The following is a 27,627-nucleotide window of genomic DNA, read 5'->3' on the forward strand; positions in this document are numbered from 1 at the left end:
GCAGGCAGAGCCTGGGAAAGGTTGGGGTACAGGGGGTGACTGGGTTAGGAAGGATGGCAACTTCTAGAGTCTCCCCACATGTCATGCTGGCTGGTGGATTCTGGGCATTGTAGTCCCAAGAGTTTGGGAATTGTAGGATTTTTTTTTTATCTGTGTTCTAGTCCCAGCATCAGACTAGAGCACATGAACTTGGAATCTGACACTCATGTTCAGCATGGATTCTTTTGGAAAAGGGAAGTTTTTTCAAAGAATTTTCACATGGAATAGAAGCTGGTGGTCATTGGACTTGTAAGATGGAGGGCTAGGTGGCTAATGGAAGACACAGCTGTTATCAACTGTGAGTTAGAGTCGACTAATTCTGATCTTGTCTCCATTTTCTATAGTTCCTTGGCATCTAACTGAACTGAAGAATACCCTATAGATTGGGGTAGAGTTTCTGCACCCAATATAAAATAAACATCTAGATTCCAAGAACTACTAGAAAGTGAGACTAGCTTATTTTCCCCAGATCCCTAGTAGCTATGGGAGAAAGTAATTATCTCTCATAGCTACTATTACTATTGTCACACTTGGAAAATTGGGAAGAGAATAATAAATGGGTTTGCTTAAGCCCATTCATTAGATGTGGAGGCAATTCTTGTTCCAGACATCACATTTAACATTTCAGAAACCTTTTATCCAGAGCATAATAGTGATGCTAGTCAATTTGTGACCTCATGGTGTTAATTAAATGCTTCAGTTCTGGTATCATTTCCTTTTTCTTTAATAGTCACACACATCCAAATGTTTTGTGCTCAATTTAACATAAAAGGCTGGTGAGTTTTATTGACTTGAGATTGGCTTTATTGTATTTCTCTGTGCATTATATTTATGAAAATGTTAATACTGAGAGACTGACATATCTAAAAGCCTGTAAAATGTAGATGGATGAGTAATCGTTCCTTCATATGAACTATAATTTCCACCAAGATGTTATTTCCTAGTTACTTTAACGTAGGCATCTGGCATGTCCTCTGAGCTAGCAAGTTTTTATCATTGAATACCAGAACAGCTTTACTGGAATATACTGATTACTGCTCGGTGTCAACTTTGTGGAAGTAACAACTCCAAGCTATTGTAGATATCAAAAACTATTCACTTAATTGCCAGCAGAAACATATGGAGTACTAATGGAGTACAGCTCAACCAGGCTTACATGTAGTCACTTGTTTCATAAATCAGCAGTCCCAAAAGGACAGCATACACATCTCCTTTAATATTTTGTTATGTGCCAGTCATACTTAGACCAGGCCCTGGAAAGTTAATCACTAACGTATGTTGCATTGATTTCAATGGGTCTACTGTAAATGTATTGTAACTACAATGTAACTATACTGTGAATGTAACTACAACTACAAACTAGAGCACATGAACATGGAATCTGACACTCATGTTCAGAATGAATTATTTGGGAAAGGGTAGGTTGTTTCAAAGGATTGTCACATGGAATAGCAAGTGATAGTCATTGGATCAGTAAGGCAAGGTGGTTAATGTCAGGGATGATGGGAGTTGTAGCTCTTCACCTCTGGCTCGAACTCACCACCTTGTTACGCACCGGCGCTGACCAGTTTTGGCCAGTGGTTAAAGCTTTGCTCTAAAGCAGCAGAGTTACAGAGAATAGGCTGAAGACCCCGACAAACTCTCCAAGCCTTCTCACTCTTGCTTCCACAGAAGTCTTCCCACTTCTTCAGGATCCAGCTGGCTCTTGTATCTTCACTCAAGACACCAGACAACTCAGTAGTCTTATATAAAAGATCTACTTTATTCTACTATATACAGCTCCAAAACTATCCAATACAACTCCTCACTACTATCCACTACTACCCAACTACTACCCACAAAATACATTGGGATTCATAGCCATTATTATAGTCATTGGATAATACCACCCACTCTTGTCAGTTTCCACCCAGTGGGCGTGTACATCCACTCTCATTGGTTCTCTTGGTTCAACCCACAATTAATGATTTCATCATCTCAGCCTTGACCACTTAATAATTCTCAGGTGTTTTCAATTATCCACTTTTACATTTCTGTCCTTGGCATTTAGGACTTGTTAATTCCATTACCTTTTACACCTGTGTGGCTTCTAATTGCTTCTGCTGAGTCACCCTGACTCTCACATACATGTTTTATTTCATTCACTGTATATCCCATGTTGCATTTTCCTTAACAGTTAATGGGAGACACTTTTCATTTACTTTTCAACCATGAGGGTTGGTCCACAGGGGCTTGATTCCAGGACCCCCAGTGGATATCAACAACTGGGGATGCTCAAGTCCTATTATATACAATGGCATAGTAGGATGTTGTCCCGTATATAATATGGCAAAATCAAGGTTTCCTTTTTAGAATTTGTATTTTATATTTATATATATATTAAAATATTTTCAAACCACAGTTGGTTGAATCCATGGACAAAGAATCCATTGATACGGAGGGCTGACTGTATCAGTCCAGCCCATTGCGCTGATTATTTTGCTATAAAGTTTGTACTGGCAATGGAAATCTCAGAATTCAATATCCAAATTCTGTTAGCAAAGTTGATCAGTAACCCAAAAGTTAAGAAATTTTGGCAGAAAATACATGGTAAGATACAGGGAATATTTAATGTAAGTTTCCCGTGTATACCAGAATTATTTCTTTTAAATATGACATCTTGCCTGGGAAGCACACTGGAATATAAGTTCTGGAGAATTTTGTTATACTTAATCACTGCGGCTAGAATACTTGTAGCTAAGAATTGGAAGAAAAAAACTTACCTAGAATAGAAGACTGGGTACAGAAAGTGATTGAATTGAAGGAATTAGACAAATTAACTTTGTTGATAAATGATGATAAAAATAACGAAAAAAATTAATGGACTGGAAACCAATTGAAAAATATTGGTATAGGAAATGTAAAATAAAGCAGGAATGGACTTGATGATATAGTGGAAATAGGTTATGGATGAAACTGGCTACATATGAAAGGTAGATATGGACCTGAAGGTATACATGGAAGATGTACTAAACTTAATATAGATATCTGGATATATTTTGATACCACCGTAGGCTGTTACTTGCTATTCATATGGTTCTACACATACATTTTTTTTGTCAGTAATCTGATTATATATAGATATGTATATATGGTTATAAAATCTAATAAAGATATTTTTTTTAAAAAGTGTGTTTTGGGTGCTTTTAATGCTAACAAGTCTCCTTTGCTTTGACAATTATAGTGTGATGATGATGATGATAATGATGATGATGATGATGATATGAGTCAGCTTGAGAGGCATGCACGCACTATTTCTGAAGCCAAGAGAGTGTGACTTTCCAAAGTGCCTTTTCTGTGTGTTTTTGGTTCTTTAATGGTGATATTGATATCAGAAAGCCTCTGAGGCAAGGCCAATGTAAATTGCTGTGATTTTTACAAACTCATGCGCAGTGAAGAAAAACCACAGTCCCTTGACCAAGTACACACTTCTGAGAAGTACACTTGGTGCAAGAACTGTGAAACCACCTTGACATGTTCAATATGCATAGCCATGTGAACCCATGTTCAGTGTGAAACCCAAAGAGTTTGGTTATGCAATAAGCCTCTGAAATCTGCAAGAGGCCAGCTTAAATAAAACCATGTTCAATGCCCAAAAGTGCTGTTTGGAATGGGGGTAGGGGGGGTTGGCCTGAAAGGGAAGTCCATTTCTGCCATCTGTCTAGGAATAATGCCCAAATGTCCTCCATTTTGATCATGCCTAAGAAACATGCATTTATATTAACATTTTTTAAAAATCATCAAATTTTTTGGCATGTCCTCCATTTTAAAAATGTGTCCTACATTTGAAAATGTTGTCCTCTATTATTTAATTATTTAATTATTTAATTTTTTTGCTCCCCCCCTGTTGTCTGGGGGACACCAACCCAGCCCCTGGTTCAAAAAGATTTGCACAGCGCTGTACATACAAACAATAAATACATAAGAGTGAACTTGCCTATGGTGTACAATCTAAGATCAGGGGAGATTCGATGATGCTAGACTGAATCAAAGTTTCTACTACATTTATTCTCATCTAATCTCCCTGCGGCGATTTAACCCTGTAGAAGTTCACATTACCATTTGTATCGATTTAAAATGGAGCTGAATTTCGATCATTTGGGTTTTTTTTTAAACTGTCAATCAAATTATGCGCACCCACATCACACTGTTTGGGCAAATTTCCCCCCTCCCCTCCCCTCCCCTCCCCTCCCCTCCCCCCCCCTCCCCCATCAGCCTTGGAGAATGGCAATAGCAAGCCCCTCAGAACAACCCTTGGCAAGAATCCCTGAGATAGGTTAGCCTTGGGGAGAGTCACACTCTCTCAACCAACAAACCCCCACAGGTTTAAATGTGGGGTATAAATGCAATATAATATGTGTGCAAGAGCTTTAGTTTGCACCAACTTGGGAGCAGAGTCTGTTGTGGTTTTATTACTTGAGAAAGAGGGGGAAACGACCCCTAACACCCAGCCCTACTGGTAGGGTTTTTTGAAAAAAATTCAAGCAAATCCTGCACACCTTGATGCGAGTATTTAAAGGTGCTGTCTACACCATCTAATGATGTTCCCAGGAGAACTCTTCCTGGTTTTGGCTTTGGCTGACAGGGAGAGAGCAAAGGGGTGGGCACGAACTGCCCCCTGCACATTAACCCCTCCCTTCCTGTGCTTTGAATGGAATCAATACCAAGTTCCCATTGGCTACTGGTTAAAAAAGACCAGTTCTTTTAAAAAGATGTGCTGCAATCCCTGGTTCCAAAAGAACTGGGTTAAGGGGGATTTGCATCAGCCCCCTGGAATTTGGATCAGGAAAAAACAGTGCAAACGTGAATTACCACCCCCCACCCCTTTTGAGACTGGTTTGCAAACCAATTTATAACATAGTCTGAACAACCCCAAATAACAAATTGGTATAGGAACTGTGATTAGGTATGAATTTCCCAGGAGGTAGCAATTATCAATCTACAAATAGCAGAACTTGACACCACTATAAAGACTAACAAATTTATTTAAGCATAATCATTTGTGGATTTAAGAGTCCAAATTTCTGTTGTTTGCCATTAAAGTCTATTAGCAAATCGTAATTGTACAGAAATGAACTGGTGCAGGCGTACCTATAAAAAGTAATCTCCATACTCAGTAAAGCTAAAGCAAACAGAGTAAAACTGACACACTTGCAAATCAAACTTACATGCTCTCCTGTATGGAACAACTGGATAAGCAGCTGGACAAGCATAGACACCATTTTAGAGTCATTTGTATTGCTATCAGTTTCTTTTCTTTTTTCTTTCTTTGCTCCTTTAATTAACGTTAAGCCTTTGACAAAAGGATTCTCATTATTTTGAAAAAGGGAAAGAAAGAGGAAACAAGAAAAAGATATATGATGGGGTTATAGAATGCTGTTGTTGTTGCAATGCTAGTTGAAAAGGTAAGCAAATGAATGTCCACTATGCTAAAAAATACAAAACAAAAGAATACCACACCTAATGACTGCCAGATTCAATGGCAAGTTCAATAAGCATCTCTGCTTGGAATAGGTGGAGAGGGGTCCACTAACTAACCTTTTCCTCTCATCTGGCAGCAAAATATCTTGGGTCAGCCCTGCAATGACAAGCATGGTGTATCATCTGAGTGTTGGACTAGGAATCCAGGAGACCAGCATTCAGCTATCCACTCAGACATGGAAACACACACCTTGGGCAAACCTCTTCTAAATAAACCATGCCAAGAAAGAATGGTGGAGTTGTTGTAAGTCAGAATCAGCTTGCATGTAATGTAGCTTTCTCTAGAATATTGACCACAAATATACTCTTGTGTTACCTTTTAACCTGTGGATATTATTTTAAACCCCAGGTTTCAGAACATTCAAGGTGTGCCAGCATTTCATTTAACAAGAAATACCAGCATCTGGGACTGGAACTATATAATACATGTACTGTAATATGTTCTCAATAGTCACAATCAGACTATTGACTATCCAAGAATAAGAAGCGTGGATTTGCCATAAGGTAAAGAGCAATGGCCCAACTGGCTCAGTATTTAGTCTGCCATGAGTGGATAAAAAAATTCAAGAACTTCCTCAGTGCCTCAGGCACTGAGTACAATAGCAATAACATTATTTGAAGTTACTTATAAAGGTATAGAGTCTTACTCAATGCAGAGTCTTACTGATTGCTTTGAAATATCTCATACATAATTAAGTGCAGAGCATGGACAACAACAAAATTATGGAACATTTCTTTGCCCCCCATTTTTAAGGTATTAAAATAAACTTGGAAATTTTCACTTTAGAATGAATTTCTCTATAAGGTTCATCACAGATACCCTTCCCCTTTAATTTTTTAAAAGAAGTTCTCACTTAAAGTTTAGTTCAGGATGGGAAGATAATTGGTCCTCCAGATGTTTTGGATTACAACTTCCATAAAATTTTATGATTGCACAGGCTGGCAGGGGTGCATTGAATTCCAAAGAACCAAGGCATCCCTTCTTGTTATGTATCAAGTCATTTCCAGCTTCTCTCTGTGTGTGTGTATGCCTTCCAGTATGACTTATGGCAATCCCATTAATTCCATAGGGTTTTTTTAGGCAAGAAAAAGACAGAGGTGGTTTGGCCAGTTCCTTCCTCTAAAACAGTGCTTCCCAAACTTTGGTCTTCTAGATGTTTTGGACTTCAGCTCCCAGAATTCCTGTCTGTTGGCCAAGTTGGCTAAGGCTTCCAGTAAGTCCAAAATACATGGATAACCAAAGTTTGGGAATCACTGCTCTAAAACATAGCCTCCAGTATGTCATATTTGTTGATTGCTCATCCAAGTACTTAGCTTTCAAGATCAGGCATAATCTAGTGCCTTATGGTGCATTTAGGTCAACTCAGGGCAACTCTATAACACAATTTTCCTGGCAAGGTTTGTTTGGAAGAGGCTTGCCAATATCTATCTCAGCAACAGAGAGAGTGTGGCTTACCCAAGGTTACCCAGTGGGTTTCTGTGGCTGAGCAGGGATTCGCACTCTGGTCTCCTGGAGTCCTGGTCCACCACACAAAACACTATATCATACTGGCTCAAAGGGTTCCTGCCTCCAGTTTAGATTCTAAAGTATTGCCTTCTGGTTTCCTTTCCACTCATTTTAAGTGATTTCAGGCATATTCTCAGAGCAGCAATTTGTTGTGTACCCTCATGTTGTTTCCAGTTTATGGCAACCCTAAGGTGAGCCTATCGTGAGATCTTCTAGGTAAGTCTCTTCAGAGGGGGTTTGCCATTAACATTATCTGAGGCTGAGAGAGTGTGACTTGCCTGAGGTCACCCAGTGACTTTCCATGGCTGAGTGGGGATTCAAACCCTGTTCCCCATAGTCCTGGCCCATGCTGGCTCTCTGGAGCAGCAATTGCAAGATATAATTCATTTGCCATATGCAAATTCTTCCCTTGGCAAACCCTCAGACATCCTCAGCATCCCTGTGAGCCCTAGAAAGATTTCTGTTCTGAAATCCTGGCACAAAAAAAGGAGAGGTAGTGTTTAAAGGCAGGATCAACATCTGCCTTTCTTTTTTGTCATGCCTTGTGGCTACCTTTCACCTCAGAGACATTAGAAGACACCTGCCCCACATCCACCCTTTATGCACTTTCCCTAAATGTTTCAGGCTCAGTGTCTTCCTCTTAATAAGTTTTATATTTTTGGTAGCGTATTTTATGTGCCTATATGGTTGTGAATTCACTCAGGCAGAGGGTTCTTTGGTAACAAACAAACCTTAACTTTATTTAATAACATGTAGCAAGAGTTTGTTTGGTTTGTAACATCTTACCTGATGAAGAAGCCAGTAGAGCTTTGAAAGCTTGCAATAAGTATATCGTGCATTTCGGTTGGCCAATAAAGGTATCACTGTTTGGTGGATTTTTGTTTGAATTTGCTAAATGGCCAACAAAGCTACCACTGCATGTTTTCTGGATTGCAAGAGAGGGGTCCTTGTTGAGATGCAAATGGACTGTAAATTTCCTGGACATTGAAAATCTCCCACATGGCCAGAAGGAGGAGGAGCCAGCCTGCAAAAGATTCCCTCTCTATACCATCTTAACTAAGGACAGAAACAACAGAATGCAGGCGTCTTCATAACACCTCTAGTTTTTCTCCTGTTTGGTTTGTAACATCTTGCCTGATGAAGAAGCCAGTGGAGCTTCGAAAGCTTGCAACAAGTACATCGTGCATAGTTTTTTGTGGGGTTTTTGAGCTATATGGCCATGTTCTAGAAGAGTTTTCTTCCTGACGTTTCACCAGCATCTGTGGCTGGCATCTTCAGATTCTCTGAAGATGCAAGCCACAGATGCTGGCAAAACGTCAGGAAGAAAACTCTTCTAGAACATGGCCATATAGACCAAAAACTCCACAAAAAACTATGGATGCCAGCCATGAAAGACTTCGACTCCACAGTATATTGTGCACTTAAATTGGCCAATAAACGTCTCTTTGGCCTGTTACAGACAGCCAAAATAAAGCTGCTTCGGGTCACAGTGGAGATATGATGTTTCAATGATGCATGTGTCCTAAGAGTCCAGAAGCCACACCAAAGCCATGCTCCAGTCCTTAGGGCTGGAGCATGGCTTTGGTGTGAGTTCTGGACTCTTAGGACGCATGCATCATTGAAACACCATATCTCCACTGTGACTCGAAGCAGCTTTATTTTGGCTGTCTGTAACAGGCCACTGTTTGATGGGGTTTTGTTTAAATTTGCTAAAGGGCCATCACAGCTACCCCTGTATGTAGCAAGAGTAGAATAGTTACAAAGGTGGTATGGTTACAATTATTCAACAGTAGCTGGTACTTCCCCACTCGATTTCTCTTCACTGAACTCCCCTAAACAGAACTCTTGACTTAAATCATCTGCCTCACCCTTTTCTTCTGTCTGAACACTGTACTGAACTCACTCAACTTAACCATCACTTACTCCTCCCTTTTATATCTACTCTTTCCCTCAGCTCCTCCCTTACAGTCAGCCCAAACCAGGATTGGAAGAAGACTCCGTCACAGCCCCCTACTAACTGATCATGTTGAGCACTGTAGGGAGTCCAGAGGCTTCCTCATCTCCAAGGAGCTTCTTTAAAAGTCTCTTTAAGCTTCCCAGGTGACTCTAGTTTCTGCCTTTTGACTCGGACAGGTCTGCTTTCACCCACTTGTGCTGCTCCTAGTAACTAGTCCAACATCCTTCTGGTGCATTGACTGCAATGCCAAAGAGAAAGAACAGTGTCCATCTGGGTGGACACTACAACCTAGCAGGAGGGAAGGGCAAGGTGACCAGACATGTCCTCCTTTTCCTGGACAGGTCCTCCATGGCAACCTCCTGTCCAGGAGGGATTCCAAAAGGCCCTCCATTTTGGCTAAGAAGCAGGGGTTGACATTTCTAGGAGGCTTTTTGGTGAGGTTTGGGGGCTATGTGGCTGTGTTCTGGAAGAGTTTATTCCTGATGTTTTGCCAGCAGCTGTGGCTAACATCTTCAGAGAATGCTGGCATGGAAGAGAGTGGGGTATATATACTGTTGGTTGAGAGGAGGTGATTTGCATGTTAAACTGTGTATTGTTTTTTATGGGGTTTTCAGGCTATGTGGCCATGTTCTAGAAGAGTTTATTCCTTACTCTTCTAGAACATGGCCCGAGAAACCCACAAAATCTATGGATGCCAGCCATGAAATCCTTCAACTTCACAAATATATTGTTCTGTTGTTGAGTGACAAGACCTCGGGGTGTCTATTTACTTAGTAATCCATTGTCTGCTGGGGAAAACCCCTGACTCCGGGTGGCTTTCCTTTGCTGGGTCTTGATATTGGTGTTTTCCAGGACTGGTGGCCAAACTTTCTTTACTTCCAGGGTTTCTTCTTTCCTGTTGAAGTTATCTAGGGAGTTTATCACACGAAGGAAATCAGGAATTTATCTCGTGAATATCCTGGACAAATTGTGTAATTACACGAAACAATTTCCCACGACGTTGCACAAAACCCACCATTGAAGTGGTCACAAAAAAGCCTTAAAACTCATCTTTTTACTTTCAGAATTTCAGCGGTGATGCATTTCTGACATTGGTTGATTTTTGCAATTGCACATGATAGTCATCTGTGCAATTACTTGCCGTTTCTGCTTCATTTGCAGGAAGCTTTAAATGCTCTTTAATCTCTCTTTAATGCTGAGATTAGCCTCAGTGTGATAAACTCCTAGATGTTTGTGGATTTCAATGGCCTCCCTGTGCCTTCTGAGATGATAGTTGTTGGCATGGCCCAGAATTGGAGTGTTTCCAAATAGCATTTGGGGAGGGTTCAGAGTTTTCCCTTGGCCACTTTCCTGGCCTGTCCCTCCTGTGGCAGTGCCTTGTGATTCTTGGCAGTGAGGAGACCCTGAGGGAGGGGGACCTGGAGCAGTGGAGGCAGGCTTTATTCCCTGGCTTTATGAGTGCCTTGCTCCCCAAAGGGCGGGTCTCTGCCTGGGCTGCCTCCTGAATGCGCCCTTCCTCCTCCTCCTCTTCTTCTTCAGCACCTTTTGTGCCTGGCCTCCTCCTTCAGCACCATGGAGAGCGACCCTCTGCGGAGCCTCGACGCCGCCGGCTTCCTCCGCCTCTGGCAGCACCTGGACGCCGACGGTGAGACCCCAGGGAAGGAAGGGGAAGGAACAGCCCCAGGGGCAGTCGAGGAGGGGTCCCCAGGGGCCAAAGGGCCACAGACCCCAGGGGTGGGCATGGGAAAAGTTTGTGCAAAAGGTCCCAGCCTGGCTCCTCTGCTTGCCTCCTTCACTCTGTAGCCAGGGACTCTTCCTTATTGTTGCTGCCTCTTTCTCCCCCATTCCCTCCCTCTATCTATCTATCTATCTATCTATCTATCTATCTATCTATCTATCTATCTATCTAAATACAATCAGATTAGCAACGTTGCATAATATACATTCTATTTTATTATAATCTTCTACCCCCTCCTTATACATTATGTTTTCATATAGTCCTTATAGTCTATAGTCCCTATTGTCCCTATAGTACATTCTGTTTTAATATACTCTTCTACCCTCTCCTTATACATTCTATTTTAATATAGTCCTTATACATTATATTTTAATATAATCTTCTACCCCCTCCTTATATATTATATTTTAATATAATCCTTATACATCTGCACCCTTCAGAAACCATCCAGTTTGAGACCACTAGCACTGAGCCAGGGCAGCCAAAGCGGTTTCAAACTGGATTATTTCTGCAGTGCGTTTGAGATCTCTGTCTGCAGCTAGAATCACCCACAAAATGGAGTTTGAAGATTTTTAAGACACTGTTGTTGTTGTTTGTTTGTTGTTTTTCCCCCATTCCCCTTTCTTTTCTTTTTTTAACCAACCCTGCTCAGACAACCCTGTCATGGGGTTTTCTGGACAAGATTTGTTCAGAAAGGGGTTTGCCACTGCTGTTCTCTGAGGCTGAGAGAGTGGGACTTGCCCAAGGTCTCCCAGTGGGTTCCCATGATGGTTGAGTAGGGATTTGAACTCTGGTCCCCAGAGTCATTGTCCAATGCTCAAACCACTACAAGCCATGCCGGCTTTGGGGGAACTTTAAAGTTTGCATGTTTTATGTGACATTTGGTTCTCCCTGAGCATGGTATTTGCCCAATTCAGATTTTTTTTTAAAAAAAATTTACTTATGAACTAATATGACTCAATGCATTTGCATGTAAAATCCAGCTAGGAGAACATCTGGTGTTGTTTTTGACCATTCAGGTGCAGACACTTAAGCTGCTTTTCATTGGCATAGCATTAACGTGGCACTTGACAGAGTGACAAACAAAAAGGAGTTGCTGGCTGTAAGAAGCCTATAGCTTATGTTTTGCTTTCCTGATAAAATGTCACTCTGGATGTATTGTCCAGATCCAGGTAACTGCTTAAACCAGCATTGATTTATATTTGAGTCAGACTTATTAATTTTAAAAATGTAATTTTTAAATTACCCATTTAATGCATTTTCCCATTCATTAAAGCCTTCACTCTTTCACTTGCCTCAAAATCCTAGGTGTCTAAAATCTTTCCCTATTTGCTAGGCTTTCTCTAGCATGAGTAGCTTACATCTTGTCCCCATATTTGTGTGATAGGCTGGATCCACACTGCATAATTAATCCAGTTTGACACCTTTTTAACAGCTGTGGCTGAATGCTATGAAATTCTGGGAATTGTAGTTTGTTGTGGCACCAAAGCTCTCTGACAAAGAAGGCTAAATGTCTCAAAGCAGTGAGACATGGCAGTTAAAACAGTGTCAAACTAGATTATTTCTGCAGTGTAGACTGCAGAATCTCTGTGCTGTCATCAGAGATATCAGTGAAGGTTGTCTCAAGTTTCTATCTCTTATTTGCTTTAAAAAGAACTCAAGTTATCTTTAAAAATTTGTAACCATTTAACTGCATATTTTAAAAATCGAGTGGTGTTTTTTTTTAAAGCATTGAAATGCAGCTCCTGCAAACTGTATGGCTCAAGTGAGCTTTGCTTTTTTAAAAGGCATCAATAAAAGTATGAAATGCAAATGTTAGTGTAATTTGTAAAGATTAGACCACAAATATTAATTGTATGCTATATGTTCATTAATCCATATTTCAATTTATTTTAGACAACGGTTACATAGAAGGGAAGGAGCTTGATAACTTTTTCCATCATCTCCTGAAGACACTGGGCAGTGAAGTAAGTACTGTCTCATATTATCCTGACGTAAGGATAAATAGGAATATACACTGCACACATGAGGAGTACTGTGGGCAAATGGGTTCCTGAAAAAGAATGTGGGCACATTCCTTTTTTTTTTTTTACTACGGATCCCAGAATCCCCTGGTAAGGATGGTCACTGTTCCTGAGGATTCTGAGGTGGTAGTTCACAAAATAGTTACCACAAGCTTTTTTACCACACCTTTCTTTCAGAAAGACTGGAATCCTGCCACTGAATTGTTTGGGAACCAGGAGAGTATGACTGCTGGATTCATTGTTTCCTCTGCTCCCTTCCCTGCCAAACAATGGATTGACTGTTGTGGTTGTGGTTGCTGAAAAGGCCTGTCTGCTCTGGGCATGCTGCTTGAGATCAGGACCAGAGTATTTAACCATATTTATCAACCTAACTACTTCCTTCCTTAGCAGTTCTTAAAATACAGAAAATTGCTCCCTGTTGACTGTAGACATTCCACTTAGCTTCTTTTCATAACAGGTGTACCAACTCCATTATTGCAGTTTGCGTGCCAAGTCTCCACTTTTGCCACCCACACAGTGGTTATAATTTTGGCACAAAGCAAACCTGCTTCTTGCAACAAATTCAGAAAAGGAGGGGCAAGAGAGCCCACCGTGTTTTGTTAGATTAATGAAAATGAACTGAGTTGCATACACTAGTTTGGGTGAAGAGAGAGACAAAGCAACAGCAGCAGCAGGTGTGTTTCTTTATTCAAAGCAGGGATGATTAGTTTTGCAGATGCAATAGTCTCATTTCCAAAATCAATTAACATGATGCTTTCTCCAGAGTTAATTTACACTAGCTTAGGGAAATGGATCTGTATACAAACAGCTGTAACTCTTGGGTTAACAGTGTGGTCAATTGTTTGTCTTCTGTTTCATTTCAGCTGACATATTGCCTCTTATTTGTTTTTGTTTTGTTTTTTTATTTCCTGCTGCTTGAAATGTCAGAGAGGAGGAAGCAAACAGCCGTTATCCGGTGCTTTCTTCACCTGTTCTCAAATGATTTGGAGCAGGAATGGGAATTGGGTGGCTTTCCCGATGCCAGTGAAGTGCAGATCCCAGCATTCCTCACCATTGGCTATGCCACCTAAGGCTGCTGGGACTTGCAGTTCAATAACACCAGGAAAGGTAACACAATTTTCCTCCCGGATTTATGGCCAACTTAAAAAAAAAAAGATTATGCACTAGAAAACAACTATGCAAAGGTACCTTTGAGACTAACTGAGTGGAAGAAGTTGTAGCATAAGCTTTCATAGTCTTGTTCTACTTCCTGAGATGCCTGCATCTCAGGAAGGAGACCAGGTCTATAAAAGCTTGCGCTACAACTTCTTTTGCCCAGTTAGGGGCTGTAGAGAAAGCCCCCAAGGAGTGGCATCCCACTGCCCCTTTCAGCGCCAGATCAGGGCTGCAGCAACCGCACACCGCGGCCCTGATTCAGTAATTTGCTGGCCCAAAAAGGGCCAGCAAAATTCTGCTTCTTTTTAAAATGGCATAAAGCTGGCCTTGCCACCATAGCTTTTTGCCATTTCTTCGGCACAGCATGTCTAAACACTTCACCAAAGAAACATTGTGAAACCCCCCCCCCCCAAGTCTGGTTGCAGCATGTGGTCACCATGCCTCCACTCCACCCTGATGCCAACCCTTTTGGCCAGTCTGTACAGCCCCTTAGTCTCAAAGATGCTACATACTGATATTCCAAACTAACACTGCCAAAGTTTGACTTTATCAAAACACTTTCATGCCACTGAGCGGAACCAGTACCAGATTGAAAGTGTGGATTCACCTGGTTGCTCTCCATACCACAAACAGTGGTTAGTAGATTATTCTTACATTCTTGGGAGCTGAGAGCTTGAAAATGATTTCTAGTTCCACGTTTTGGTGATATCCCCAAAGCCTAACTTTTCTAAGGTCCCAGTTTCCACCAAACTAATTTTTTTTAATGAAAATAGAAGTCTGCCAAGACTTTGGGCTTGACAGTAACAACAGATCAGTAGTTCTTTGTTTGCTTGTTTTTCCAGTACCAAGGAGGGAGCTAGAAATGAGCCTGGCTGGAGGAAGAATTGTTTCGAGGGAAGTGGTTTGTGGGAAAGGGCTTTGTGTCTGCCTGCTGATCTTTACCGCTAACTACCAACCTGCTCCCTTCCACATTATCTTGACACATGTTTTGCCCAGCCTTCCTTAGTGGTAGGGCCAGTTGCATTTCTGAATGACTTTGATAGACAGCTGTGTTACCCTCCTGTAGGGTCTGACAATGGCCTAATGCTGTAATAGCACAGAGGTGGAGAATGGAATAGGCTCTACCAGGTTTCTTTTAATAGTGATGTATTTAATGGGTGAATTTATCAGACCCCTTTTGTGTGTGTTGAAAGGATCAGACGTGCTTACCAAGCAACCTAACAAGGCTGTCCTGAACAATATCAGCTTGTCATTATTTCTGTGCTTGGTGGATTTAAAAATACAACCTGCAATATAATGAATGTCCCTATGAAAGTTGTCTCTGTTGGAACAGCAAACACTTTCACAATTACTGTTTGTCACCTCTGTTCTCCCTGTTGTTGTTTCCCCTGTAATTCCCCAGCATTGCATCCTGTCCCCCCCCTCAACTACTGTAATGTGTTTTCATCTACCATTAAAGAAAAGCAAGCACAGCTGGGGGGGGGGGGGGGGACAACAGAGTGACAGGATCAACAACATGCAAAATGGAGGAAAGGTGGAATTAACTTCACTGAGGAAATGAGGGAACTGATGTTTTCCATAGAGTTTAGTATACAGTGGAGGTCTGAGCTTCTCTCTCTGTGTGTGTGTGTGTGTGTGCATGCACATCCAACAAGAGAACGGGGTTGTTTGTATATGAGTGTTTGTGTCTGTGCATGGCTTCATAATGTTTCAGAGATTAAGTACAGTCCAAAAACTTGCTTTTTAATTCTTTTTTGTCTTATCAGGACAATTCAGTTCACAATGTTCCATTTATGCTAGCTGAGGATTTCATTTATAAATGAAAATTTACACAGGTAAAAATAACCAGATTTACCTTTACAATCCAGGAAAACTGGCCTTATGGTGTTAAAGGAAAAGACAGCCATCTCCCTTCAAATGCATTTATATGCACACATACATTTGGGGTAAGCACAAACAAACACAGAATTGTGTGTGTGTGTTGTTTTCTCTACAAACCTTCAGGTTACAGAGAGGGTCCATTACTTTTCTGGGAAGAAGTTTGAATCAGACAGTATGTTGTGTATCCTAATAGCAAACACATTCTCCGTGTGTCTGCTCATATGTTGCCCAAATGGTACCTGCCTCTACAAGAAAGAGATGTTTTAGGATTAATAATGTTTACTTATATTTATTTTTATAACACCCACTAAAACGCAGAACACAAACATATATAATCAATAATGGATGATAAAACACATTACTATAAAATACTAAAATGATAAAATAATATCCTAATATACTGAAACAAACTCCAAACAGGAGGCTTGCTTGGGGGAACCCTGACATTTTCAGAAAGACAAATAATATTTAGAAGGCAAAACAACTTTAGGGAGAGGAAGTACCAAAACAGCCAAATGCTTAGTGGACAGAGATCCACACAGCCTGAATGGCTAGAATGTGAATGGGAGCCCTTTAAATGCTAGTATTCTGTGCCATGTCCTACTTGTACAAATGGTGTAATAGGGAATAACACCTGTTCAAGATATGCCACTCTACCTCCATTATTAACAAGTCTTCTTTTCCACCACGCTTACCATTCTGTGGACACTGAGGAAGTTCATTCATTCTTTATTGGACTGCCTGACTGGGTTACCTCTCCCCTTGTATCCTCTCCCCTCAAGCTGTGTGTGTGAGAGAGAGAGTGTGCACATGTGTGCAGTGGTGTGTCTCTGCCCAGGTGTCACCCAGTGGGGGGTGCTGCTGAGGGGCAGCCAAAAGGGCATGCTCCACCCTCTCCTTCAGCCCAGTGGCAGAGGTCTCCTCATGAGTAGACCTCTGTTGCCACAGCAAAGCCAGGAGCTGCGCACTTAGGCTTTTACTTTGCCACTATAGCAAAGTGGGGAGGGGTGCAGTGGGAGGAGAGCCCGACAAAATGACACTCTTCTTCTGGGATGTCACCTGGTGCAAGCTGTACCCCTTCAGTCCCTAGTGTTGCCTCTGTGAGTGTGTTTGAATACAAAACACACTCACAAACATGCTCAAAAACAGGCATACATCTATGAGCATGCACACAAACAGTTCTTTTCAATTGGGTCATTTTACTGCCAAGCCTACAAAACAAATCTCAGTTTTGTGCATGCCTACTCAAGAAATAAGCTTTGGCGCAGCCCATTTCAGGTATGCAAAGCACAGTACATTTCTGTGCATGTCTGTGCAGAGGTCACTGGAACATCTTTTAGGCTCCCAAAGCACAGCTGCAGATGTTGAAAGAGAAAGATATTTAAAATGTGAATGTCTTTAAATGACTGTGATAGCTAATTAGAGATTAAAGTAGGGTTTCCCTGCTTAGCAGCTGAAGAGACTCTGCTTGGACCTCAGTCTGAATTCCAGAAATGAAAATAGCAGTGGTCTTTTCCCCACAGTTTAACTGGGCAACAAGGGGGGATGAGGGTGCACCACCGACACCTAGGCAGGGATGATACAGTCTGCCATAAGAGGCTATGCACCCCTTATGTAGACAGTATTGAGCTAGATGAACCAACACACTGACTTGGTGTAAGGCGGCTTCCTATCTTCCTATAAAATGGATGTTTGTAACTGTACAAGACAATAACAATTGAATCTTTTTTGAAACATACACACAAACAAAAACATTTTTATATAAATCTAAACCATATATATATATATATATATATATATATATATATATATATATATATATTGATACATAAATAATACTTTTTTAAAAAAAAAAACCTCTAATTAAATTATGAAACAGATATTACTGACTTTTCCTGCAACTGATGGAAAAAGCTGCTATTTCTATACTGCCTAATATGTTATTATATTTAAGCTTCTACTACATAGTTACTCTATATTTTTTGCAAACCTACTACTGATTCATAACCCCAATGTAACTGCAAATAAGCAATGAACAAATCCCAATCTTCTTTAGATGGATTTTTAAAAATCTCTTTGATCACTTGTCCACTTGTCCATCTCAGCAAGTTCGGTCATTTTGATCAGCCAATCTTCTGGTGTTACAATAATAGCAACTTGTCACCTTCAGGCGTACACTGTTCTTGCTACCATAACCATATACAATAAAGTCCTTCTGTGTCTCTTCTCTAATTTGTCACCTACCATTCCTAACAAAAATGTCTCTAGTTTCAACTGCATTTTGATTTTAAAGCTGTCCTCTAGCTTAAATGCATTTGAGTTCAATACTTTTGTGGTTCATCACAGGTTCACCACATGCTCTAATCTGCCTGAAATTTTAGTGTATTCATATTGGATAGTTATAAATTTTTTGATGTTTAATATTTTTTTAGGGGTTGATCACTGTTTTTATGATTGAGGGGAAGGTTGGGGTTTGGGGGGGGGGTTAATTGTAATTTTGTTTGATGTTTTAATTATACTGTTGGAATCCACTTTGATTCCTTTGTGAAAAAGCGGAATACAAATAAATATTATTATTATTATTATTATTATGCGGAAAAATTCCTATCTTTTGTTTATATTTCCAACATTTATTTGAGCTGTTCTTAAACATTTTCAATAACCTATCAATAATTAAATACCATCTACACATCATCCCCTTTCCCTCCACCATTCCCTTCTCCTTTTGTTTTGTGTCTTTTAGATTGTAAGCCTGAGGGCAAGGAACTGTCTGATTAAAAATATTATTGTAAGCCGCCCTGAGAGCCATTAGGGCTGAAGGGCGGGATATAAATACCTAAATAAATAAATAAATTATATAAAAGCTCTCTCTCAAGTTATAATTCAAGGTAAATTTCACACTCAATGTCCACATCTTTTCCCAAGAACAGTTGAATCTTGATCACTACCAGCTTCTAGGAACATGAAATTGTATACAACATGATGCATGCTTGAATAACCATGACTGATGGTTGCAGCTCCAGGGTACGATTTAGGGCTTGCTTCCAGATGGTAGCTTTACTGTTGCCTATCAACAGTAAAGCTACCAACTTAATTTAATGTTTAATGCAGAATGTAATTTAATGTTTTTCTTCACTAATTTCCTATTAAAAGAAGAGCTCACAAACCTTTCCATGAAGAAGAAAGCTTAACAAAATAATCAGCAAAAATTCTTGGTTGGCTGTACATATTCTCCTTAAAACATTTGTTGTTGCTGCTGCTGTTGTTGTGTGGTTTCAAGGCATGTCCTACTTATGGCAAACCTATTATGGGGTTTTCTTGGCAAGATTTGTTCAGAGGAGGTTTGCCGTTGCCTTCCCCTACGGCTGACAGCATGTAACTTGCCCAAGGTCATCCAGTGGGTCTTGTGGCTGAGCTGGGAATCAAATCCTGGTCTCCTGAGTTGTAGTCCAACACTCAAACCAATGCACCACACTGGATCTCCCTTAAAACATATAACAACAAAATTTTTCTGCCCTTAGATATCTTAGTCTTTTAGAAGTTTCTCATCTCAAAACTACATGCATTAAACGACTCCTTAAAACACAGGAGTTGTTTAATGCATATAGCTTTTGGAATTGAATTTTTGTAAGCTCTAGACCATAGTCTGCATGCTATTTTGAGACAGATTATTGGATGCTCCAGCAGCTGATGACAACTTAGGCCCGGTACATACCGCCAAGAAGCGGCATCCAGGTGACGATTCTAGAGTTAGGGACCGCACACCAACCGCACAGTCCCTAACCCTAGGACATCACGGTGGTGGCATAATGGTGGCCTCCCATCCATACTGGGGGCGCCATTGTAACATAAGTGACACACAGTGTATAGACATCACTGCACGTTGCTTACATCATGAATGCGCCAATGGCATACTTGTGACATCCACGCAGCATCCCAAGAAGAATCCTGTTTTTACAGGTTCTTTTTGGGGCAGAGGGACGCTGCACAGTTTGGCTGCTGCGATATCCCTCCACAGGAAAACCGGATGCCTCCAGCCCGCCCTTTCAGGGGGGTATGTACCAGGCCAAAGATAAATGAAATAGGCTGATCCCAAAGTATGGTGGGTGAGATCATTCAAAAATGGTTATACTGAATATAACAGCTTTGCCTATAATCTGAAAGGTCTATGGGAACAAAGTGAAATAAGAACCACAATGCCTCCAGAATATTTTTATCTCATATGAAAGATCTTGCCTATTTTAAATTCACGAAAGAAGTAATTAAAGTAAAGTGCCACACAATTGAACAATATAGATGAGATTTTTTTAAAATCCACACAAAGGAATAGGGTCAATTCTACAATCTCTTTTAAAAAACCAATCATATATGATTATAGGCTGCACTTTCCAACTTGAGTCTGCATGAGAAGCTTAAAACCAGTGGGGGAAGTAGTTAAAAAAATAGTAATCTAAAAAAGGAAGAATAGACATTAATGTATTCAACTAAACTTATTTACTTTAGTATTGGTATTGGAGCATGTGGTGACCTTCCAGCTCCAGATGTTTCTGGATGAAATAGAGTATCTAGATCCATTTCAATATGTAATCCTCGATTGTGTATGTTTGTCTTCTCTCTGTGTGTGTCTCTCTCTGTCTCTCTGTGTGTAGGGACTGAGCCTTTTGCAATTCATTGCCATTTAACTTCAGTTTATTTTTTCCTCTTTTTTTCCTTTGCAATACACTCATGTGCTTATTTATCTGTCAGCTGAGGATTATACTTCATATCTAATGAAGCTTCATGTAATACTTCATATAATATTGACACGCTCTTTTCCAACTGTATGTGAAGTCATTGCATAATTTATTCAATAACTCCTGTTTCTGTTTGGTCTTATGTAAGTGCTCAGTTTGACTGGCCAAAATCCTCAGAACTGGCAGATGTTGCATCATCATCATCATCATCATCATCATCATCATCATCATCATCTTTATATCCCACCCTTTTCCCAGTCTGGAACTCAAGGAGGCTTACAAAAGTTAAAAGGGATGCAGTTCAAAATGTACATTATATTAAATTTAAAATTTCTGTACTTAGGGCTATTTCTAATATTCCGTAGGTAATATATTTTTTCCTGGTCTATTTCTCATTAATTTCTGCAAGTTTTTAAACACAAGGCGGAGAGTTGGGCTTTTTCCTGTCCTGGGAGCTTCTGATACATTCTGGGGTAGATTCCCACATCTGTATCCATTATCTCAGTTCTGTACCTCTGGGTGGTCCCACCGATGACATGCTGAATGATGATTTTTGCCACATTGATACAATGTGTGAATGCTTTTGCTACATATGTGTATGTATATGTGAATGTAAGGCATTCTGGGGTGCCAATTGGAGGGAAAGCAAAGAAAGAGGATGCAGAGATGGCATTCTGAGGTGAGGTATTATTATTATTGTGACAGATTATGCACATGTTTTGGGCTGGTAGGGAAGAGGATGGCATGGGGGAGGCAAGGGCTTCAGAGATGGCATTGGGCTTGAAGGGACGGGAAGGGAAGAGGTTCCAAAGAGGAGGAAATGCTGGGCTGGAAGCGAAGGGGAAGCTAGAGGCTGGCATTCAGAGGGAAGGCTGTGGAAACCCATGAGGTGACTTTGGGGGAGTCACACTCTCTCAGCCTCAGAGGAAAGGCAATGGCAAATCTCTTCAGAACCAATCTTGCCAAGAAAACCCCAGTATAGGGTCGTTTTAGGGTTGCCATAATCTGTAATGACCTAAATACACACAATATACACACACATACACACACCCCTGGAGGTTTTTAAATTTGACAAGTTGACAGACTATGCGCACACTGCCACCAGATTTTTTTTTAAAAGGAGGGGGGAAAGCACCCATTCGGTTGGCCAATTGCTGTAGAATACGTCATCTTTGACGAAAACAGAAGTGAATTTGATTGATAACAAAGGAGGCTCCATTTTAAAGTGGTACTGCAAATGTGAACTTGCATCGATCGAGGTAAAAGGTAGTCAGGACTTCTACCCAGGGAGATTCGGTATGGGGGCAACCGGATCTGCCCAGTATTATCCAGAGCAAATGGGCTAGTGAGAATGGGACCCCAGCCTACCTTGACACATGTACTCTTCTCAAACAAACTATGTATTAATGATCAGGAAAATGTCACTTTTAAAGTGTCTTAGTGCTACTTTGAATAAAAGTACATTTTATTACTTCTGGGGCTGCTGCTTTTAAAAAGTAACACATTGGGCTACTTAGTGGCAACAGTAAAATTTCTTTTGAATTATTTTTGAAAATAATTAATTATTTGCCCTTCAAATGCCTCCAAACTCTAAAAATGCTCCTTCAAAATATTAAAATGGTGGTAAAATCATTTACTAGTCAGTTATGCATTAATCATTATTCATTAGACTTCTGCTTAAATCAACAGCACTGGCATTCACTGCTTTTTAAAAAGTGACACTATACTTTTAATGGGTAATTTATAAGCTTTAATAATTTTCTACAAAGAACCATATGAAATGTAGTTCAGAGGAATGATAGGGAAGATCAAGAAAAGGGAGCTGGAAAACTTGAGCTCTTGAGATTGTGTAGTTATTGCGGTTTCCCAAATAACACTTGATATACTATGCGTGAGAGAGAGTCTGTGTTTTATTTTCATGCATCAAAAGTAGATGTCAAAGCAAGGTACAAAGTATGTCAAACAGAAATGATTTATTAGGAAACCAAAAACAAAGAGACAGGACAAAATGGATTACACTCAGGAAATTGGTTTCCTCTGTAACCATAAGGCCAATTTTCTGCTTTTTATATTGCAGAGCACCATAACTGAAGAAAGAGTTCAAAAAGTGAAAGAACGGTTTATGTCAGCCTATGATGTAACTGCAGATGGACGCTTACAAATACAAGAGGTACCTGGCTGTCTTTCATTTTGAAACTTTAGAAAAATGGACCACAATTGGTAAATGAATTAAAACTACACCATAATATATGTGTCACCATTAACACTGGATCATGTCATATTAAACCATGTGTCCTAAATTTTTAATTTGGAGACAAGAGAACCTCTGTTACCCAGGAGTTTACAGTCTGGCCTCCTTGCTTCCAAGCTGTAGTTATCTCCAGTCAGAGATCAGAGATTAGGTTTTCCATCCTCTCTTCCTCACATTGCAGTAAAAATGTGTACTTTTTAAAATGCCACCATTACCAGAGAGCTATGTGTCAGGAGGGCTCACTGCTAAGGATGGAAACACATTGCCCACATTCTCAGTGCTTCTCTCTGAATGCAATGAAGCTTTTTTGAGGGTGGGGGGAGATTCCATTTACACTACTGGCAGGTTTTCAGGAGCCTTATTGTAAGGGTAGATAGATATTGTATATGCATTGGTTCATAAATATTTGTTTTGAGCATCTCTGTATGATTATATAACTGAATGCAGCCTGGTGCCCATTGTTCTCCACTGGCATTCACCTCTTGACAGTGGCATCACTAGACTTGGTCACTCCAGTGCAGTAACTCATACTGTCACCCCCAGGCTGTTCGCAATGCATCCCAGGTGCCCCCCTCCACAAACCACAACAACTGTGTGGAGGGGGTTATGAGGTGCTGCTGCTGCTTGGCAGGATCTTCCAAGTTTTGCAGGGCTGCTGGCCGAGCATGAAATAGAGGCTACTCTCTTTCCCATCTGGCCAGCAGCCTCACCAAAAGAGGGCAAGTCCTTCCTACCAGCAACCACTGGTAGAGGTAGGTGCTTCTGCCACCTGGCACCCACTTCCAGGTCTAGTGGAGCTGCTGGCTGGGCAAAAAACAGAAGCAATGGCGGCAGGGTCAGCCATGGACTTCTTTCCTTTTTCAGAATGGGAGGAGTTCTTGCCCATTGCTGCTGCTCACACCTTCCTTTCCCAGCCTGGCCAGCAGTTCTCCCAGATCCAGAAGGGTCTGTTAGGTGGCAGAAACACCAAATTTCCACCAGCATCAGCACCCACTGGATGTCAGAGGCACCCTGGCTGGCAGGGAGGGGTGACTGGGAGGGGGTCTTTGTATGATTGGTGAGCAACCACCCCACCCTCCTTTGAGGTGTCATCTGGTGTGCTCCACATCCCCTGCACCACCCTATTGACACTTCTGCCTCCTACTAGTACCAGTTTGGAACTCACACTGGAGAAGACTGCCCTGGAAGATGAAATAAATTGTTTGTTTTAGACTGTTTTGCTGCTGTTGCTGCAGTTTTACTTTCTCTCTCTCTCTCTCTCTCTCTCTCTCTCTCTCTCTCTCTCTGTCCCCTTGCTTGTTCTTGTACCATATACTCCAAAGCAGTATACACTGGGAGATGTAAGCCTTGTTCTTGTTGTTGTTGTTGTTGTTGTTGTAGCTTGCAAATATGATCTTGCCAGAAGATGAGAACTTTCTGCTGCTTTTCCGACGAGAAACACCTCTGGACAACAGTGTGGAGTTCATGCGGGTGGGTAACCCGGTGGTGCTGACTTTTGGCATGTGTACGTGTGCAGTATTAACTATGGTTGGTATATTGGACATACACTGAGGCTCAATCTGCATGGGCTTGCAACAGACCCATTTTTGTCTAAACCCACATCTGCCCCATCAGGTATAGTGGAGGAAGGGAAGAGCATAGTTTTAGAACAAAAAGACAATAGAGCTCTAAGGAGCACATAATCTAATTTCTCTACCTCGCCCCCTCCCCCCCAATCCAATTTTTCGTACTTAATTCTACTACTGCATTAAAACTTGGCCACTGGTTCACAGAGAGTCAAGCCAACATGTGTGCATTTCACTTTAGAAATCCTCCCATTCCTTGCTTCCTATCTCTTTCAGACCTCAGCACAATCTCTCCCTATTCTTTGTGAAGCACCCTGAGAGAGAGAGACAACAGGCAGTCTCTTGTCACAGATGAGTTTTTGGAAACATTTGTGCAGTTGCATATTGCATGCAAGATAAAGAATATTATCAGCTTTCATTTTAACAAAACACACACACACAAAGTAATGCTATTTCAAGTCTAGTGCCTTTGTACTTTATAATGTTAGAAATATGAGGCTTAGGGTTTAAAAGACTCCACATATCAGAGACTTATTTCTCAGTTCACAATACAAGCACAAAGCAAACCACACTCCAGCACAGAGGCTGGAGGCCCCAACAATCCAATAGTCTGGATGATGCAATGGGGTAAGTCTCTGCTCCAAATCTCATCCCATCCCATCTGGTCCTTCCTCCTCCTCCCTCAGTACCCATTTCTACCTTCTCCAAGCAGCAAGAAAACTGTAATGGAGAGTTCTGTGCCATTCTCTGCATGGAGAAAATCTCTTATTGACTCTCCAGCTGTTCCATTGGCATGAGAAGGGAAGCTATATTATCTCAACTCATTAAAAACAAGGGGCAGAATCCTGTATGACATTTCACTCGATATAAATTTGTGTGCAATTAGTTAAGTATCAGAGGTGCTAAGAAACCCAGTTACTGAAATGTAAAGATGTGTAACAGGACATTGTCCAGAGAGTTTGATGTACATCGGGGCTGTAGCACATCTGTCCTAATTCACTTCAACCCCATTGTACATTGGTCCTTTTGCCAGTTCTGCTATGTAATTATGTAACAGCAGCCCTCCACTGGATAAGGACATTGTGCATATCCACAATTCTATTTCCCACAGATGCATATCCACCTATGAGCACGCAATACCACAACAGGATTCTGGCCAGGATTCTTCCCACCACTCCTTCTCATGTTGCCCATTTGGAAATTAGAATCTAGTTCTCTTTCACAGAATGCTGTGTCTTCCAAAGGCAGTATAAAACCTGGTGTTGGCTGTGGGGGTGGAGATCCAACACATTGTCTAGGATATTAGAATAGATCTAGGTAAACACGATATGTAGGAAGCCAATCACACATTATACAAAAGGATACAGGGGGCAGCTTCCTAATTTGATCAGAAGGTCAAGAATTTGGGGGAGGGTTGCCCTCCCCTCTCTCATTTAGTTTTCCTCATGTAGATCTGTTTTTCAGGTGACAATTTACTACATGAACCAAAGCACCACACATGTTCAGTACCACACACCAGTCCTTGCCCAATTCAGAACAAAGCAGTTTTAAGTATGAGATTTGTAAGAAGGATAGCAAGCTTAACAACAGGATAGTCATAAGTGTCAAAGGCTCATAAATTAACCAGTTAAAAGCTGAAAATGCAGGACTTCATGTCCTTTGAGAAGGCTATTCAACATTTTCAGTGTATCACACAGGAGATACCTAATTTGTTTATTTTGTATGTGTATATAGAGGAGCACAGACTCTTCCTTTTCAGCAGATCAGTCACACTGAGAAAATAATTTTTGCAAATATTTTCTGATCTTGGCATGCCATTTAATTCTCAAGGTACAGCTTACAATTAATTACCTTAAGGATAACTGAGAAGAAAAGAGCATAATTAGCCATGTAGTCATTGGAGTAATTTTGCTATTCATCTGAAAAGTAACAAATCTGCAGCCATGGTAACATCATGTCCAGATTAAAGGTGAAAAATCATTTAAATCTGATTACATGCTTCCTCTAGACAAAATTTGTCAATAATTCCTGGGTGGATGTAGAGTCCTGTCTTTCTCAATCTTTCAAATAAAAGATGTGTCAGAAAACAATTGCATATTGTCACTGATGAAATGACGAGGTGTGTGTGTGTACGCGTGCATAATAGAGGCTGCAGGTGTATGTGCATTTGTTTGGGAACAAGTCTCATTGAACTCAATAGGAATTGCATCTGAATAGATATGACTAGGATTTGTACTCATTGCAACATATGCACCCATTAAGTCAAAGTGGTGATAATTGTCAAGTTCTAGACAAGCAAAAATGTGGGACATAGAACAGCAAGTCTGCAATTCCGCCTTGCTTTGTGTCTTGGAAGTGGTTGCCCATTGGTGCTGTATAATACAGAACTAGCCTAGCATGGCCTTATGCTGAGAGAGCCACCAGAATCCTGAGGAAATTATGCATGGATGATTCCTGATTCAGATGCACCTGGTTCATGAACAGAGAAGCTTGGTTTAATGATGGATATTATCTTCTGTCCAATAACTTGCTCTCTCAGGTAGTTCTATGACTAAACAATAAAGAAACTCATCCATCAATTTGTCCAAAAATCAAGGCATGGGTATCTTAAATCAACCAAATTATTTTGACACCAGAGGCAGAAAATCCCACCAGTTTTTCTTCTGCTGCTTGGCAATTAAAATGCAATTGGATAAATTAAATAAACAACTATTTTGTTGCCTGCTCATGGCACACAAAATCTACTACCTTGGGTGGTATAATCCATGGGAGGATTATAATAAAGTCTCATTTGAACCCCATCCTGTTGCTGCCTTTCTTAACAATATATTCACTTACCCAATAGCATATCCTCCAACAGTTCACAGATAAAAATGAACACAAATATGGCCAAGCAACATCAGAGTGTGGTCAACATGGCAAAAATTATTAATGTGCAAGAGCACACAAGCTAGGAACGGCTGCAGCAGTTTCTCCCCCTGCTGAGTTAATTGGTGGAAAACTACTTTTGCACTTTGAATTCAGTTTGCAGCAAATGAAGTAAGCTGGGGCAAAGGGGGAAAGTGAGAGGGAGAGAGAGAAAACTGGAGCATTTTAGCAGTTGCTGGAAAAAAATGGGACACCAGAGATTTATTCAAGACTATTCCTGCCAAATTGGAACAGTTGGAGGGCATGCAATAGCCATATTCAAGATGCAGCTAAACAGTGGTGGAGCTGAAAGCCCCATAGGTGCTGTTCTGCTGGACCCTAAGGTAGAA

General features: G+C 40.8%; 1 protein-coding gene across 1 annotated transcript in view; it reads left to right on the forward strand.

The window, feature by feature from the left end:
- Nucleotides 1-10,463: 10,463 nt before the first annotated feature.
- Nucleotides 10,464-27,627, forward strand: part of SCGN (secretagogin, EF-hand calcium binding protein) — a 31,316-nt gene continuing 14,152 nt past the window's right edge. The window contains exons 1-4 of the mRNA XM_089518826.1: nt 10,464-10,668; nt 12,658-12,728; nt 22,632-22,724; nt 24,186-24,275. Of these exons, the coding sequence (XP_089374952.1) occupies nt 10,596-10,668; nt 12,658-12,728; nt 22,632-22,724; nt 24,186-24,275 (327 nt within the window). The 5' untranslated portion in view covers nt 10,464-10,595. The remainder of the gene's footprint in view (nt 10,669-12,657; nt 12,729-22,631; nt 22,725-24,185; nt 24,276-27,627) is intronic.

Source organism: Sceloporus occidentalis, unplaced genomic scaffold, assembly GCF_023333645.1.
Source record: "Sceloporus occidentalis isolate IW3139 unplaced genomic scaffold, rSceOcc1.0.p SCAF_3, whole genome shotgun sequence".
Lineage (NCBI taxonomy): Eukaryota > Metazoa > Chordata > Lepidosauria > Squamata > Phrynosomatidae > Sceloporus > Sceloporus occidentalis.